Source organism: Quercus lobata, chromosome 5 (genome assembly GCF_001633185.2).
Source record: "Quercus lobata isolate SW786 chromosome 5, ValleyOak3.0 Primary Assembly, whole genome shotgun sequence".
Classification (NCBI taxonomy): Eukaryota; Viridiplantae; Streptophyta; class Magnoliopsida; order Fagales; family Fagaceae; genus Quercus; species Quercus lobata.
Window position 1 is genome coordinate 52,749,843 of NC_044908.1, and position 18,055 is coordinate 52,767,897.

Sequence of the window (18,055 nt, forward strand, 5' to 3'; positions counted from 1 at the left end):
TATGAGACTTTTTTTTTTAAATATGAAACATGCTATGACACTTTTGGCTATATACACCAAACGATGAAAATGGTTATTTACATTTAATTAAAAAAAAATTTCATACCGTATGAAATATAAAAATATATAATAATAATAAAAGTAGTTACTTTTTTATTTTTTCATAAATTTTTTTTTTAAATATTTCCTAAATCAGTACTTTTATAATATTTATTAATATATATATATATATATTTTTTAAGCTTAGTGTTTGATGCTCGAATCATCAAACTATACCAGTAGTCGTTCCTCAAAAAAAAAAAAAATACTAGTAGTCTTAGACCATCATTTTTTTAAGGGACTTAGAGTTAGAATACTATTGTCGAAAAAGAAATACTATGTACACAAAATTTTTACAATATTTTAATGACAAATCTTGAGTAGTAGGTTATTACGAGTTATTATTAGTAAATAAAAAAGTTATTTTAATAGCAAGTTCAAATTAGAACCATAATTTACTACCTATAATTTGTTATAAAAATATTATAGATGTAAAATTTCTTTTGTTGAAATATTTAACTTACTACCAAAATAGTATTTCTAGGTTGATTATTTCTGTAAACTTATTTGTTTCCCTTGGCCTTAGCTTTCTCATTTGTCAAAGCTTCTAATCAGTAGACAAATTTGAACATGTAATTGACTTGGTGGGAGGAGGCATTTATTAATCTTGATTAGAAGATTTATCTTCCCAATTCATCACGCATTACATTGTAAGAATACGTCTAACACTTTTACTGCCTTTATTTCTTTATTTATTTTTTATTTCTTTCATAAGGTAATGCATGAATTGCTTGAAAATTATTTAATGCTGTAAACATTAAAAAAGAAAAAATGAAGAAGAAGAAGAATCTTCATTAAAAGGCTGATATTATAGCAACTAGCAATTTGATGACAAGCATGATGATAACACCTCTTATCACTAATAACAAAATGATGACACCAATATGGCATCTTTGCTCTCTGTCCCATGCAATGACATTTCAAAGTTATATTTAGCACCCAAAATAAACCAAACCATTTCTACAAAATTTACACAAAGTGACAACATTTTATCAACATAGCTTAGAAAGTATTTCTTCCCCATGAAAATACTATCCCACTTTTCCAACACATGTTTCCACAAGTATCAGACTTATGAAATCAATAGAAATGATGCCATGATGTATACAAACACACAACATTTTTCTTCTACGGCTGAACATATTTGAAATCTCTGCAGAATCATACTGCTAGATGTCTCTAACTAATGCTTGGAAGAGCCATTTTGAAGATCAAATACATGCATTAAATTCTCATAGGAGTGAGTAAATAAAGGAGTAAAAACCATGCATGTACAGTACAGATACACTTGCGTTTCAAACACAATACCACAACCTCAATTAATAGGTGAGCCAATTTTGTCAAGTCAATGCATTTAGCCACACAAGCTACTACTAGCCCATAAAAAAAAGGAAATTAAAAACAACACAAAAATTAAAACAGATCCGTGAGCCGTAAGAAAAGGAGCTGTATTAGGCAGCCGACTAAGTAAGAGAGAGAAACACACAAGAAGCACAAACATCATAAATAATACTCCATAAAAATACGAAACCAATACACTAAATTTTTATTCATATTCATATATATAAAGAGAGAAAGCGGGGACCGCACTCAACGCTTTGTATATGGTGACGCCATCTCACAACACAAAAACAATTAATCGAAAGTGTACTCACTACGATTTACACAACATATTCTCTTATAAAATCCCCAACCTCGTTTGCATTCCTTCACTGTTCCATTAACCCAATTTTCTCTCGTTCATTCATTCATTCATTCTTTCATATTCATATTCATTGTGTTATTTCTCAATTCCTTCACTTTCTCCTATGGCCAAAGATCTTAAAGAGCTTCAAGAATCCGATGTTATCTTCCCGGATCACCACCATGTCCACCACCACAACAACAACAACACTTGCTTTGATTATCAAGAAATGAATCATCATAACTCGCGCGTGTCACGTAACAAGAACTCCTCCAAGGACTACAATAAAAAAATGGCGATTTCGCTCCCGGTGAATATCCCGGGTAGCATATTCCACCACGGGGATAACAATAGCTTTGAAGATGAAGAACGAGAAGGCGAAGAAATGGTGCCGCCCCATGTGATCACGGGGCGTCGAGTAGAAGGAAAAATGGCCTTCTCCGTTTGCACCGGTAACGGGAGGACACTCAAGGGAAGAGATTTAAGCAAAGTTCGGAATTCAATTCTTAGGATGACTGGGTTTTTGGAAACATGACCAGACCAACTATATACACATATATATATGTTATATAGTCTATGACCATGGTATGTAAAATTAAAACCATGGCCACGGCTGCTTAATTTGTTAGAAAAAATGAAAGGGAATTCAATGTGGAAAGGAAGATAGTTTCCTTTATTACTGTCTGTAATTTTTCGTTTTTTTTTTTGTAGTAATTTGGGAGGGATTCTCATTCATTAGTTGTAATAGAAAAAGGAAAATAAAAAATAAAAAATTGCGATAAGAAAGTGAATTATTTATATATATATATATATATATGGGTTTATTCTTCTTCTTCTTCTTATTATTATATCTATATGATTGGTTTTTGTTATTGTAATTGATGGTTTTGTCATGTAGGGTTTTGTATACATTTATGTTTGTGTGTGCGTGAATGCAGAAGCTGAAGCTTACAGTTGGAGCTTTGTCTAGCCTTGGACAGAATCCAACGTTAACAGCCTGTATTTGTGTTGTGTGTGTTTGGGTGTTACTTGTTAGATAGAGATTTCAATGTGGGACAAAAAAAAAAAATAATAATAATGTTGTTTTATTGTTAATAGTGCATTGCCTATTTTCTCACATTGTACACCATTGTTGTTTTATTGTTAATAGTACATTGCCTATTTTCTCACATTGTACACCATTGTTAATAATACAGTGTTTTCCTTCTCGTAATCTAGTGATGGGCTATTGGTACTTTTTTTTTTTTTCTGAATCTAAAAAAGAAATCCTATTTTGGACAAAATTAAGAAAGAAAAAGAATTTGTTTTAATAAGACTAATAATTGGGGATGTGTTTTAAAAAATGAAATCAATTTATACTTGAAGCATATGCTTCAGATAATAGTTGGGGATGTGTTTTAAAAGCAAAACCAGAAAAATATTGGCAAAAGTATGAACAACCTTAAAAAACCATAAAATAATTACCGAATTAGATCTAGAACAAATCATATTTCCTAAAAAGCTTCAAAATTGAGTTGATGTTCCTTCAAATAAATTTCACTTGGATGTTATGTTTTACAGGTGAGACAAACTTTGAAGCGACAAAACTATTATATATCCAACAATTTTTTTTCTTCAAAATATTAAGATAATATTGTAATGATCTGTAATATCATTTTTATATAGAATCATCACTGACGTATTTTCATTGTACACCAATTAAAATTTGTCAATTTAACAATTCTAAAAGTTAGTGCATACTTATATTTCTTATTGCTGAGGCAATCCATTATCATTACCTCTTGAATATTTAGACACGTGCTTTTCCATAGTTAAAATAGATTTGAAGTTATTAGATTTTATTTGTTAATTTGTGACCAAATTAAGAAGAAGGTAGAAGTTTGGACTTTAATCCTTGTATCTGAGTCAATAAATAATCAATTAGTTTGGGATCTATGGGTCATCTAACCACTAGAGAACACCGGAATTTGGGGACCCAAAGTTGATTAACAAAGATTAATTTTTATTTATTTACGACAAGAAGTACAATATGTAGCCACATTGTAATGATTAAAGAATAAGGGTACGAAAAATAATAATAATTTTTTGGATCTTAATTTGGGTATCTAAAAACTACATGACACTGTGACACCAGAATTTTGGGAACCTAAAAACGAATAACATAGTTCAATTTTGTTTATTTAGGACTGCATCTACATCTTAATTGCCAAAGAAAAAAAAGTATAAAAAATGAGTTTAGCCCTTAAATCAGGGTCTATATTCAATAATCAATTAGTTTTGGATCTCCAACCTCTAGAGTACCTCGAGATTCCGGTATGGAACTTGATAGGTGCTGTAGCTATAGGTATATATTATAGGGGCCAAAAGGGGTATTTGTCCATTTCGCCCAAAACAAGTAGCAAAATACTCATATTTTGAAACTATCTAGCCATATGCTCTTATTTGAAACTCGATTTTCTCTAAAAATCGAGTTTCAATGAAAAAATCGATTTTTAGGAAATTGAGTTATATATAAAGAACTTTTAAAAAAGAAAATTACATGGAACTCAAGTTCCATGTAACATTTTGCAAGTAATTCAATTTTCATTAAATCAAGTTTTTCATTAGAACTCAATTTTTTAAAAATTGAGCTTCAAAATAGGAGCATTTTGCTACTTGTTTTGAGCGAAATGGGCAAATGTCCATTTTGGCCGGTATATAGGGTAGCATTATTTCAATTTTGAGAGTGTGCATTAGCGTCAATGGAATAATACAAATGATAACAATGTCCTATATATCATTAATTTGATAGTATATATATTTGGCAAATTGTGCAACTCGCAAATGTTTGAGTGTGAAAGCATTTTTCACTATCGCATAGTCCATTTTCAGTATTTTACTATGAAATTGAAACTAATAAAGTTATTCACACTACCCCTAAAATTTTGGGTTTTTTTTTTTTTTTGTCTTATAATTTTCAAAATTTTGATCTACTTCCCTAACGTTAGGGGTTGTATTGAATGACACATAATCCCTCCATTTATTTCTTGCTAATGGGTTTGTTAAGTGACATTTAAACCTACCACATGTGCTAGCTAACCCAATTAAATCTTGACACATGGATTTACTTATTACATATAATTAGATAACTTATAAATATTAAATTACTTAAATTTTTTTTCTTTTTATCATTTTATTGGGATGAACATGATAAACAAATCCTTATTGTTCTTCCCCAAAATCTCAAGTTATAAATTTCTAAATCAACACAACAATTGAAAATTGTTTTTGCTCTCTCTCTCTCTCTCATGGAGCATTGCAAACCCCTGGTGTTGATATCTTGATTTTTGAAAATGCTCAACCAAAATTTTGAAAAATTTTAAAATTAATGAAATTGATATTGGTTCATTGGAGCATAGCCTTTAAAAAAAATGCAATGCCAAACCAGATATAAAGCTAAGCCCTAGCGAGCATAGCCTTGAAGAGAAATTGTTATGAAATTTAGTAAAAAATTAATCATAAATTATAATCTTGATTTGAAAGAATGTAGAGTTTCCTTTTGGTAGATGGTTGAGTTGGGATGAATTAAGAAACAACTATTCTATATCTTTTTCATTATTTATTATATTTAACATTAAACCAATGCTATTTTATTTTTCATATGTTAATTTAATTTTGAATAATAGAATACTTCTCATTCTTGACTGAAGAAAGGGTTTTTTTTTTTTTTTTTTCCTCATGATTTGACCCCCCAAAACGCAAAAAAAAAAAAAAAAAAGAAAAAAAAAAAAAGATATGCAAGTAAATTTAAGTCCTTATTTCTTTTTACTATTCTTAGTCTTACTCCCCACTTTGAAATGCCCTACTTATCTTGTAAATCTTGGTTTGCTGCATCTTAATATGCCATGGAATAATGATTCAAGCCATTGACATTATGCTCATTATTTTGACGTACTCTGTATAAAGTACTTCAGTCAAATGAAAATAATCATTTTGTGATAATTTGATAGTTGCCATAAAAAAGGAAGATTTGAATTAATTATGAATGTCTTATTTGGCAACACCAAAATGTGTCAATTGATTAGCTATTAGGCTCTTGGTAAATTAGCAATGCTAATATTCATGTGGGTCAAAATAAATATATCGTAAGTTATAATTTATCTTCATGAAACTAGTGGATTCACTTAATTATTCCTCCATTTTCTCTTAAAAAAATAATTTATTCCTCAATTCAAATAAACCAGTGGATTCACTTAATTATTCCTGCCACTTTAGATTGTGTTATATAATCCTTTTATAGTAATACTAAAAACAACAATTTTCAATGAATTTCACAATAATTGAGTTGATAAGTTTTTCCAGTTGGTTCTCACTTAAACTTATTACTATCATCACATTTTTACCTACCATTTAAAACTTGATGCTTTGCAGTTCTGCAATTATCTCAAAAATTATTGTTTATTTTAATTGATTTCACCATTTATTTATTGAATAATGGATTCACAAATTGTTTGTAGAGAGTGAACAGCCTTTTAAATCAATCCTCTTATCATTTAAATCTTTAGAACTTCATACAAACAAAATATAATTACTAGTTGAAAAATACTAAAATTAATATAAATTTTATTACAAAAAATAAATTAATGTGACAAGAACATGATTGATGTTGTTTTACAACTTAATAATTGAGATTTTGAATTATTTTTTATGATTGGTGATAAGTAAATTTGTAAGATTCAATTTGTAGTATATTGAACTAGTGTCTTTAAGGCAATGGTTAATAAATCATTTAAGAAAAGTTTTTATATCACTTTTATGAGAAATTGAAAAGACTGTCAAAAATATTAATTTTTTTTTCTTTTCTCATAACAAATTTCTTAAAAGAGATGGATTCAAGTTACACCTGGTGTAACTTCACAAGAGTTACACTTTTTGTGAATCATTGATTACAATTAGATCTAAGGGTCAAAAAACACTTATAATAGTGTCATTATTATTTTCTAGAAATTAGTGATTTAGGCAATAACTCTTCTTATTAAAGGAAAAAAATAAAAAAATAAAAACCCACAACATATATATATGACTTGTTATCGTTTATACATACCATTATTTTTCCCTTAGCAATGTTCCAGAAAACTTTTTGCCTTCTAGAGTTTGATTTAATGTATGTTTTTATCACAACTTTAGGAACGTACAAGTCATATCTAGGTTATATCCCAAAAGCACAGGGAACCACTAATTGTGACATGTACTTTTGGGATATAATCTGGATATGATTTGTTATCGTTTATACATACCAAATCAACTTAATAGCTAATACAAGTATAAAACACCTTACAACGTTGTCATAATCCAAATCCACACACAAATAAATACAATTCGGGATATCATGGCTTAATTGATACAAGAAAACTATTACTGTTTTAGTATATAATAAGCAAAATTGTTGAAGTCAATTCATCGCATTCTAGATGTTTGGATGAAAAATTAAAAACAACGGTAAAATCAAAATTCTTCGTTAGTCTTTTCAAAATAAAAGTCAAAATTCAAACTTAGAAGATGATGATATAGAAGGGGAAAAAAAAAAAAAAAAAGAGTTAATTCTGTGGCCTTTTTTTTTTTTTCTTCCTTTAATAAAAAGAGTTAATACTTAAATCACTAATTTATAGGGAGTAATAATGACACTATTATGAGTGTTATTTGAACCTTAGATCTAATAGTAATCAATGATTTACAAAAAGTGTAACTTTTACGAAATTACATTATATGTAACTTGAACCCATCTCTTCTTAAAGTAATTTATTAATAAATACTTTTAGAATATTAGATAAATAAGCCGTAACTTTTTTTTTTTTTTTTTTTTGAGGAACAAAATAAGTCGTAACTTGGTAACCAACTTGTGCAGATATTGTGCACAATGGCTGTCGGTGCTTTTGTTGTTTTCCTATCATTGTTGCTGCTATTGTTCATCATTGTCGTTTTCCCGCGCTGTCTCGTTAAATCAAATGTCCGATAATAAATATCAATTGTCAAGTGGGATTTGTGATCGATGACCATATGATGTGAGTCTACTTTTTAAGAAGTATGATTGCCCATTTGAGTTCTATGATCAACTTGAACTGGCCGAACCCACAAATTCACGTGCAGAGACGTGTGCAGGGGCGGAACTACCTTGGACTAGGGGAAATGGCCCCCCTAAAATTTTTTTTTTAAAAAAATATTATTATATATATATATATGTATGTATTTATTTTAGTAATTTTGTTCTATAAAATTACATTTTATTTCTATTTAATAATATCATTAATTCTTTTTAAAGTAATATTATATTCATAAACTTTTTTGTAACATTTTTACAAACTTTTTTTATTGCAAATTTTATTGATTCGCATATGAGCAGACCATTTACATTATTTTTTTACTTACCAGTAACCACTTATTACTTAAGTAATTTATAAAAAAAAACTTGCAGCTCTAGTATTTTCCTTATTTTAGTGACTATAAAAAAAATGTATAGATCTAAAATCTAAAAATATGTATACAAGCCAAAAAAAAAAAAAAAAGCTTAACAACAAAAATTACCAGTAAAACTAAAAACAAAATTAAGCTCAATTAACTAATTTTATTCAAAATAAATAACCATGCCCTTTAAAAAAATTCTAAACAAAAATAATTTTGTTCTTATCTACAAAAATAAAAAAAAAAAAAAATAATCTTAGCAGCTAAGTAGCAGAATTAGAGATTGAAATTACTATACACAGCCAACAGTAAAAGCGCCCCCCTAACTTAAAAGTTCTGGCTCCATTCTGGACGTATGTTACATGATTTATATCAGATTGGCTATGAGAATAGAGACATATATAGGCCATTTCAGTGGCCTTTTTCGGTCAGATCTGATGATGCAGACGCAAAAGTTTTTGCAGTCTCTCTTACGAAATATTAGTTTTCCTCATGTACGCTGTGAAGGCAATTTTATATGCAGGAACTCATAGTTTTGCTAAATGTGCAATATATGTTACAAATTTATATGTATGAATGGAAGATGTTAATTTCACCGCATTTTTTAGCTGTGATTCAATTCCCGATTTGGCTGCTATTTCTTAATAAAACTAAGTGAATAAAAACATTAAACACTCTTATTGGAACAGATTCATAATTTCACAAAACTATATAATAAAAAAATCAAGTCCCAGAAAACAAGAACAAAGGCTCAAATGAATAAGAAGAAAGAGTGATCTTATAAATTATTGTTTCATTTTATTTTAATACTATTGTGTTATTTTAGGTCGATAACTTAGAACAATGAAGTAATGATTTATTAGGACAATGTCAGAAAATGTGGGATACGAATGGAAACAGAATCCTATTGAGTCATTGACACCGAGGCCACATGTCAAACTCGAGGTTGCATGCTTAACGTCACTTCCCACGTGTTCAATCACAATCAATTAATTATAAAACTGTTTAGAAAACAACCTGACATTTTCAGCTAATTATTGATTTATAATTATAAGTTTAAACCAACTACTACGTGGAACATAACACAGCCATGGAGCTCCTCAAAAATCGTAAACAAAAAAAAAAAAAAGTCTCAAAACTCATTTTGTAAATATAAATTTTCTCTTGTAGTTAGCTAGGTGTCGTCTTTGCTTTGCTATAAAAGATATATTGTGGGTTTTTGTTAGGGTTAGCCATGTGCCTTTATCTTCCAAAGTTGGAGAAGACAACAACTATTGATTAATTAAATATCAAAAAAAGAATTGGATTTTGAGAATATATGAAAAAAAAAAAAAAAAAAAAACGAGCAAGTCAAATAGCTAGCTAGATCTTATCGTTTTGGTTTTGGCTGACTTAATCAAATCCAACCAAAATTCAAGAAATTTTTGTAATCTTTTTGACCCAATTGTGTGGTTGTTGGGGGGTAGGAACTAGCATTGGACATCTATAAGTTCCTTGTTTTCTTTAATCCCCCATCGAAGTTGTAAAATTCAGTTTGTCATTTACTAATCTTGTTGTAAGACACTTTACTACTTACTAGGTAGCTGGTAGTGCCAAGAAATCATAGGTTATAGCTCAAACAATCCCTTTATTATTATGACTTTAAAGCATTTTACCAGTATTTTGTGGCCACCTTCAAGAAATTCATTTCTGTAATAACTTCAGTTTGCCATTTACTAATCTTGCTATAAGACACTTTACTAATTACTAGGTAGCTAGTGGTGCCAAGAAATTGTAGGTTATAGCTCAAACAATCCCTTTATTATTATGACTTTAAAACATTTTACTAGTGTTTTGTGGCCACCTTCAAGAAATTCATTTCTGTAATAACTTCAGTTTTCCATTTACTAATCTTGCTGAAAGACACTTTACTGCTTACTAGGTAGCTGGTAGTGCCAAGAAATTGTAGGTTATAGCTCAAACAATCCCTTTATTATTATGACTTTAAAACATTTTACCAATGTTTTGTGGCCACCTTCAAAAAATTCATTTCTATAATAACTTCAGTTTGCCATTTACTAATCTTGCTATAAGACACTTTATTGCTTACTAGGTAGTTAGTAGTGCCACGAAATTGTAGGTTATAGCTCAAACAATCCCTTTATTATTATGACTTTAAAACATTTTACCAATATTTTGTGCCCACCTTCAAGAAATTCATTTATGTAATAACTTGGTTTACGTGGGACAAGAGAATTGCATACACTTAAGAGAATAGTTAAATACTCTAATAAGAGGTTTGATGCTCTCGTTTGTCAAAAAAAAAAACCATCTATTTTGACTATCTAATTATCAAAAAGTTAGTTGATAGTTTGAATAGGTGTTTTGAAAATTGAAATTAATTCGGTGTTACACACCAATATGAGGTAGGACATGAAGATAAATGAATCATTATAAAAGGTTCTCCAAAAGAATTCTATGGTTAGAGAAGACTAGGAAAATTGGTTACATTATTATCTGTGATTAAATACTGTCTAGAAATTCATAGGAAGTAGTGGGTTCCAGTTAGCTTAACTGGTAAAGTCTCTGATGGTTGAATAAGATATTTGGGGTTCAATTCTCACCTACACCAAAAACTGATTGGTATCTTGGTCTGATGACAAAGAGCAATCATCAGGAACGGACGCCATAGGTTGAAACTCTCTAAAAAAAAAAAAAAAAATTATGGGAAATAATTTCATAATCTTTGTGGACCACATTGTTTCACGCTTTTCATGTATAGTCTGGTACGGCATTTATTTATAACTCTATTAGTAGTATAGTATATTCATAATTTCTTATATAGAAAACTAAGAGAAAAATAATAATAAAACAACCTTTCAAAAAAAAATAATAATAATAAAACAAAAGATTTGCCTATCATATTTTATGTTGGATGTAGATCACAATTAGCCCAATTCACATATAATTGTACGTTCTATCTTCTTTCTTTTTTTTCTTCTTTTTTTTTCTTTTTTTTTTTTCTTTTTTGGTCTCTATTACTGGTATTTTAAAAAGATGTCATTTTGACCTATTCTCCAAACATTTTCTAATTTTCTAATTCCTCATCTACCGCCAGTCCTCTCTCATATATTTTTATATTTTCTTTTTCTTTTTTCTTTTTTTATTTTTCCATTTTAACTCACACGTTTGGCTTTATTCTTTTTATCTCAATTTTGGATTTTTTTAACCTAATAATAAGATTTTTTTATATTAAAAAAAAATTATCTACTAGGGACATAAGAGTAAATTTATATAATTTACATTTTTTATCCTCTCATTTTTCTTTTCAACTATATAAAAAAGTTTTCCATTACTCTATTTTTCCACTCCTCCAACCAAAAGACTTAAGGGAGAACTAAAATATTCTCTATCCTTCCATTTTTCAATCTCCTCCCACTTTTCCATCCCCCAATCAAATGGACCTTTGGTTTTAAGTTCGAATTCTGTTTAGCAAGGTGCACCAATTTTTTCCCCTCTCCATTTGTACCTTCTCTTTCTTTCTTTTTGGCAGATCCAGCAAATGTAGCATATTCATACAATCATAGTTGCCATTTCCTTACTTATGTGGGAAAAAAAAAAAAAAAAAAAAAAAAAAGGAAAGAAAGCAAATCCATTTAGTGATTAAATACCATTTAGAAGCCATAAGTAGTTTCTCTTTGATGTACTTTTTTAATCCTAAAGAAAAAAAAGAATAATTCTCTGGCATTATCCTAATCTTATCCAATTTGGTGTATTCTTGACTTTTTAAAGTTGATCAACCAAAAGTAGGAAAACTTTTGCTAATCATGGTAAACCAAGTTAAAAGAGAAAAAACAAATTTTAGCCAAATAAAAAAAAGTGACATTAAACAAACAAAAACACACAAATAGAAAGAGAGCATGTTATGTTACGTGTTGCAATTAGCAAGAATTTCCCATGGGTTGAGCTACTTGATATGATTGGAGTGCACACTAGATAGGAAGTGTTAAAAATTGTCTTTATGTGTTAGGTCCTTGATTTTGACATCTTCATAGCTATATTTAACTACTATAAATTTTGAGTTAAAAACCTTTCAATCTTGTTTTTGTGGCCTACATTTGATGATCATCTTATCTTTTGATCATAGTATAATATTAGGCAAAAACATTCAAATTTTCAAAGAAAATTGTAGTGAATCGTACATATCCGATAAATTAACTGATGTAATTGTCGCTCTTTTTTCTTCATCTGCTTATTTTTTAAATTTTTTTCTTTTGATTGATCAAATCATCTTGTTTGCTATATATATATATTTAATCATGAGTTTATGACTGTAATGACAATTGCAGACTTGTTTTGTGGCATATAATTAGTTACCTAATCCTTTGAGATTGTAGTATATATAAGAACGGATATCCCATTTAAAAAAGAAAAAAGGAATGGATAAATCAGGCATGCTCCCAAATCTGACAAATTGATTGATGAGATCATCTTTTATTTTCCCACTTCAGGCTACATGATTGGTGAAACAATTTTCTAACTAAATAATCCGCTAAAGTCCACGTTATAAGACGGGTATCCAATTAGAATTTAGAAGGCATAATTTTTAATCATAATATCATAGAAGTGACTTAAAAAATATAAGAGAAAATTTAGAAACATAAAAAAATCTCACAACATTTAAAATTTTTATTTTGTTTTGATCCATGTGGGTTTATGACTGCCTTAACGTGTTGAGAAATTATTTTATTTTATTTTAATATATGGTGGGGTGACGACTGCCTATAAGAAAATGTTGTGAATTTATTTATTTATTTTGATATATAGTGGGTTGCCGACTGCCTATTCGTATTAAGAAAATGTTGTGATATTTTGTAACGCTATGAAAAGAACTCAGAAGAAAAAAGAGCTGATGGGTCTAGTAAGGTTGCAAGACTCCCTTGGATAGTTGGACTGGGAGGGAAGAAAGAGAGTTTGAATATGATACCTATTAAGACTTTTTCTGCTATTTTTTTTTTTTTTTTGGGCCGTGTGGCTGTTGTAGTTGAGACTTTAAACCTGACTATTAAGCCCAATTCAACGAATGTATAATACTGACTGAGCCTTTCAAGCTTCATCCCCTCTACACACAAATATATGAACTTAATAGAGTATGTGTGTACTGTGTACTTCTAGTCCAAAAAAAAAAAAAGTGTGTTTAGCCACAATCAAAATCACAATTTTGTTTCTGCCATTTCTTCTATCTCTATTAGCTGTATAAAAAGTGTCAATGCCTATATCTACGTGCTTTAGTTTGGTTTAGTTAAGTTTTTGTCTTTTTTTTAATAAGCCAAAACAGTGTGGTTTGTTAAAAAAAAGCAAAAAGTCACAATTTAACAAAACAAAACTTGATATGGAGTAGAGACATTTCTATAGTATTTTTGGCCTTTGATGAGCATAAACTCACCGTTTCACCAGAGCTAGCCTTCTTTTTTTTTTTTTTTAACGTATCACCATTCATACCAGTTTTCTTGCTCATTTCAGTTTTTCATTTTTTAAATATTTATATGCGGTGATAGTGATAGTGTTTTGGTTTAAGGGTTGTTCAATCTCCATTGTTACACTTGCCTTCTTCTCCTTTTTTTTTTTTTTTGGGTGGTAATATCATCAGTTGAACTTGCTTATATAATAATAATAAAATATTAACACAACAAATTGCCACAATATTTTCACAATTATTGAGTTGTTAATTCTTTATATGTCAAAATAAAACAATAAAATATCATACTGGAACTAATCACAACTAAAAATAAAGCTATTGTAAAAAAAAAAAAAGTGCTACATCTACAACATTTTTCACAATATTTTCATAATAAATCTTAAGTGGTAAATTGTTATTCTAATTTAAACTTAACAATGAAATTACTTTTTTACCTACCAATAACAACCCATAATAACCTACTACTTATGATTTGTAATGAAAATGTTGAGGACAAAGCATTTCTTTTGTGAAAATGTTAAGACATCTTATTGTTGTCACAATATTTTCACAACTGCTAATGTGTCAATTCTTTACAAGTCAAAGTAAAATATAACAAAGTTATAAAGGTATTATGAAAATGTTGTGTCATTCTTTGTGTTTCTAGAATTTTTTTTTATTAGTCAATTTTTGTTGAACCAAAATTTACTATTTCACATACAGTTTTATTGGGTTGAATTTTTTTTTTTTTTTTTTTTTTTTTTTTTTTTTTTTTTTTTTTTTTTTCCTTTATGCACCATTTTTAAGTAAAAACACAAAGTTTTACACACACACACACACAAAAAACAAAAACTTAGGATTAAAACACTTTTCATCTTTTTATGTTTGGGGTAGTTCACCAATTCCCCCTTAAACTTTAAAATCAAGTAATTTCCTCCTTAATATTTTGGAAAAGAGCAAATATGTCATATTCTCTCAATTAAACCCAAATAAAAGCTTATGATTCTTAAAATATTCCATTGTATAATGTCTAAAATACTCCAACTAAATTTTAACATCCCAAAAAAAATTTTCATGTATTTTGAGTTTTAGATGGTAGTAATGCATAGAAAGTTGAAATGTTAATACAAGGTTTTTTATTTGCTACTTAGAGACCATCGATTTTCTAGGTTTGAATCTTAAAAATTTATAATTTATCTAATGGAAAATTCAATGACACATGCCTTTTTTTTTTCTTCTTTTCTTGCCTAAAATGGGAGTTCATTAAAAATTAATTAACCTAAAGATTGCACCTAGACTCATGTAGAATGATAAAAAAGAAAGTATGAATGACAAAATTTTCATTGTGTATGGTTGGAGGTATTTGATGAAGATTTTCAATTGTATCATATGACATCATTCATTACGAGAATTTAAATATTGTGACAAAGTTTTAGCAAAACTCAATTGCTTATTGTTGGAAGATAATGATATTCGTTATCATTCTTAGAAGTTTTTAATGAGTAAATATTGCCTTTAGCAAATAGGTATCAAAATTCTTATACGAATGAGATTAACTTTGTATGACATACCATTTTTATGTATATAATTTCATACTTTTTCAAATAAAAATTCTACCTTAATTTTCTCACTCAAGAGGTAGCACGTGCCACCCACACTAGTTTTTAGATACGAAGTCAAATTACAAAATCAAAGATTCACGTGTTGTTGACAATTGACACAGTTTGTGACCAAATCAAAATAGAGCACTGTCACGTACACAAAAAGATTTACAAATTTTTCAAAGCAATTAAGCTAATAAGTTTTTTTATGTTTTTATCTTGACCTATTAGTATCACTAATATCACTTTTTTACCTATCACTGTATCTACAATGCTTTGGTTTGGTTTAGTCAAGTTTTTGTCTTTTTTATAAGCCAAAACAGTGTGATTTGTTTTGAAAAAGAAAAAAGTCACAATTTAACAAAACAAAATTTGATATAGAATAGAAACATTTCTACAGTATTTTTGGCCTTTGGCAAGCACAAACTCACCGTTTCACAAGAGTTGGCCTTTTTTTTTTTTTTTTTTTTAATTATTCTTTTAAACATATCACCATTCATACCAGTTTTCTTGCTCATTTCAGTTTTTCCTTTCTTAAATATTTATATGTGGTGATAGTGATAGAGTGTTTTGATTTTTAAGAGTTGTTCTATCTCCACTATTACACTTTCCTTCTTCTCCTTCTATTTTTGTGGTAATATCATATGTTGAACTTGCTTATATAATAATAATAAAATATTAACACAACAAATTGCAACAATATTTTCACAATTATTGAGGTGTTAATTCTTTATATATCAAAATAAAATAATAAAATATCATATTGGAATTAACCACAACTAAAAATAAAAGTATTGTAAAAAAAAAAGTGCTACATCCACAACATTTTTCACAATATATTTTCATAACAAATCTTAGGTGGTAAATTATTATTCTAATTTAAAATTACAAATAAAATTATTTTTTTGCCCACCAATAACAACCTGTCATAACCAACTACTTATGATTTGTAATGAAAATATTATGGACATAACATTTCTTTTGTGAAAATGTTAAGACATCTTGTTGTCATCACAATATTTTCACAAATCTTAAGGTGTCAATTCTTTACAAATCAAAGTAAAATATAACAAAATTATAAAGGTATTATGAAAATATTGTGTCATTCTTTGTGTTTTTAGAATTTTTTTTATCAGTTAATTTTTGTTGAACCAAAATTCACTATTTCACATACAATTTTCTTGGGTTGATTTTTTTTTTTCTTTATTCACCATTTTAAGTAAAAACACATATTTTTACACACAAAAAAAAAAAAAAAAAAAAACTAAAAAAAAAAACTAAAAACTAAAAACTAAAACTAAAACTTAGGATTAAAACAATTTTCTTCTTTTTATGTTTGGGGTAGTTCACGATTCCTCCTTAAACTTTAAAATCAAGTAATTTCCCCTTTAATATTTTGGAAAAGAGCAAATATGTCATATTCTCTCATTTAAACCCAAATGAAAACTTATGATTCTTAAAATATGTTATTGTGTAATGTCTAAAATATTCCCACTAAATTTTAATTTTCCAAAGATTTTATTCACGTATTTTAAGTTTTAGTTGGTATTAATGCTTAGAAAGTTGGAATGGTAATATAAGGTTTTTTATTTGTTACTTAGAGAATATCGATTTTCTAGGTTTAAATCTTCAAAATTTATAATTAATGTAATGGAAAACTCGATGACACATGTCTTTTGTATTTTCTTTTCTTGCCTAAAATGGGTGTTCATTAAAAACTAATTAAGTTAAAGATTGCACTTAGACTCATGTAGAATGATAAAGAAGAAAGTATGAATGATAAAATTTTCATTGTGTATGGTTGAAGATATTTGATGAAGAGTTTCAATTGTAGCATATTACATTATTCATTACGAAAATTTAAATATTATGACAAAGTTTTAGCAAAACTCAATTGCTTATTATTAGAAGATGATGATATTCGTTACAATTCTTAGAAGTTTTCAATTAGTGAATATCGCCTTTAGCAAATAGGTATCAAAATTATTATACAAATGAGATTAGTTTTGTATGACATATATTTTTTATGTATATAGTTTCATACTTCTTCAAATGAAAATTCTACCTTAATTTTCTCTCTCAAGAGGCACGTGTAGTATATATAAAAAGCACGAATGCACAAATCTACAATAGCTATAGTGATTCTTTGGTTTGTTTAATTGTCACTATAGCTACAGTGCCTTCCCTTTTCTTTTTCTTTTTTTGCCTTTTTTTTTCCAGTCAATTTGTGCTTTTTTTGACATAACAAATTTCACAATATTTTCACAATTATTGAGGTGTCAATTTTTTATAAGTCAAAATAAAATAATAAAATATGAGTTTGTGACCAACTACAACTGAAAATAAATGTTTTGTAAAAATGTTGTAACGCTTGTTATGTGAATATGCAAAAGCTATGGTACTTTTTGGTTTGTTCAATATGTATTTGTACGGTACGGAGTCCCTAAGCCCTTTGGGCCTTGGACCTCGGCCCTATTTTACGGTCCATAACCCCAACCCTTTGCATGAGGCAGGGCCCCAGGCCTCGTGCCACGATGCATGACCCAATGCCCATTGAGCCTGTGATCTTGACACGAACACACCTTGAGGCACAATCCGGGCCTTTCCCGATCAACTTCATTTTGGACGGGAATGTGATTGCTTGGGGTTACCATGTCTCGGCTGCTCGGTATTACCTTAGAGAATATCGCTGTTGAACATCCTTTTGGAGGTGGGAACTAGTTCCAATGCCATCATTACCACTCCCAATGGAACATCCACTTAGAAACGATGGAATTGGACCCCTATTCCCACTAA

At 28.7% G+C, this 18,055-nt stretch overlaps 1 protein-coding gene across 1 annotated transcript; it reads left to right on the forward strand.

The window, feature by feature from the left end:
• The first annotated feature begins 1,716 nt into the window (after nucleotides 1-1,716).
• Nucleotides 1,717-2,584, forward strand: LOC115992430. Its single transcript, XM_031116630.1, has one exon. The coding sequence runs from the start codon at nucleotides 1,908-1,910 to the stop codon at nucleotides 2,316-2,318; it is 411 nt and encodes a 136-aa protein (XP_030972490.1). The 5' UTR covers nucleotides 1,717-1,907; the 3' UTR covers nucleotides 2,319-2,584.
• Nucleotides 2,585-18,055: the final 15,471 nt, after the last annotated feature.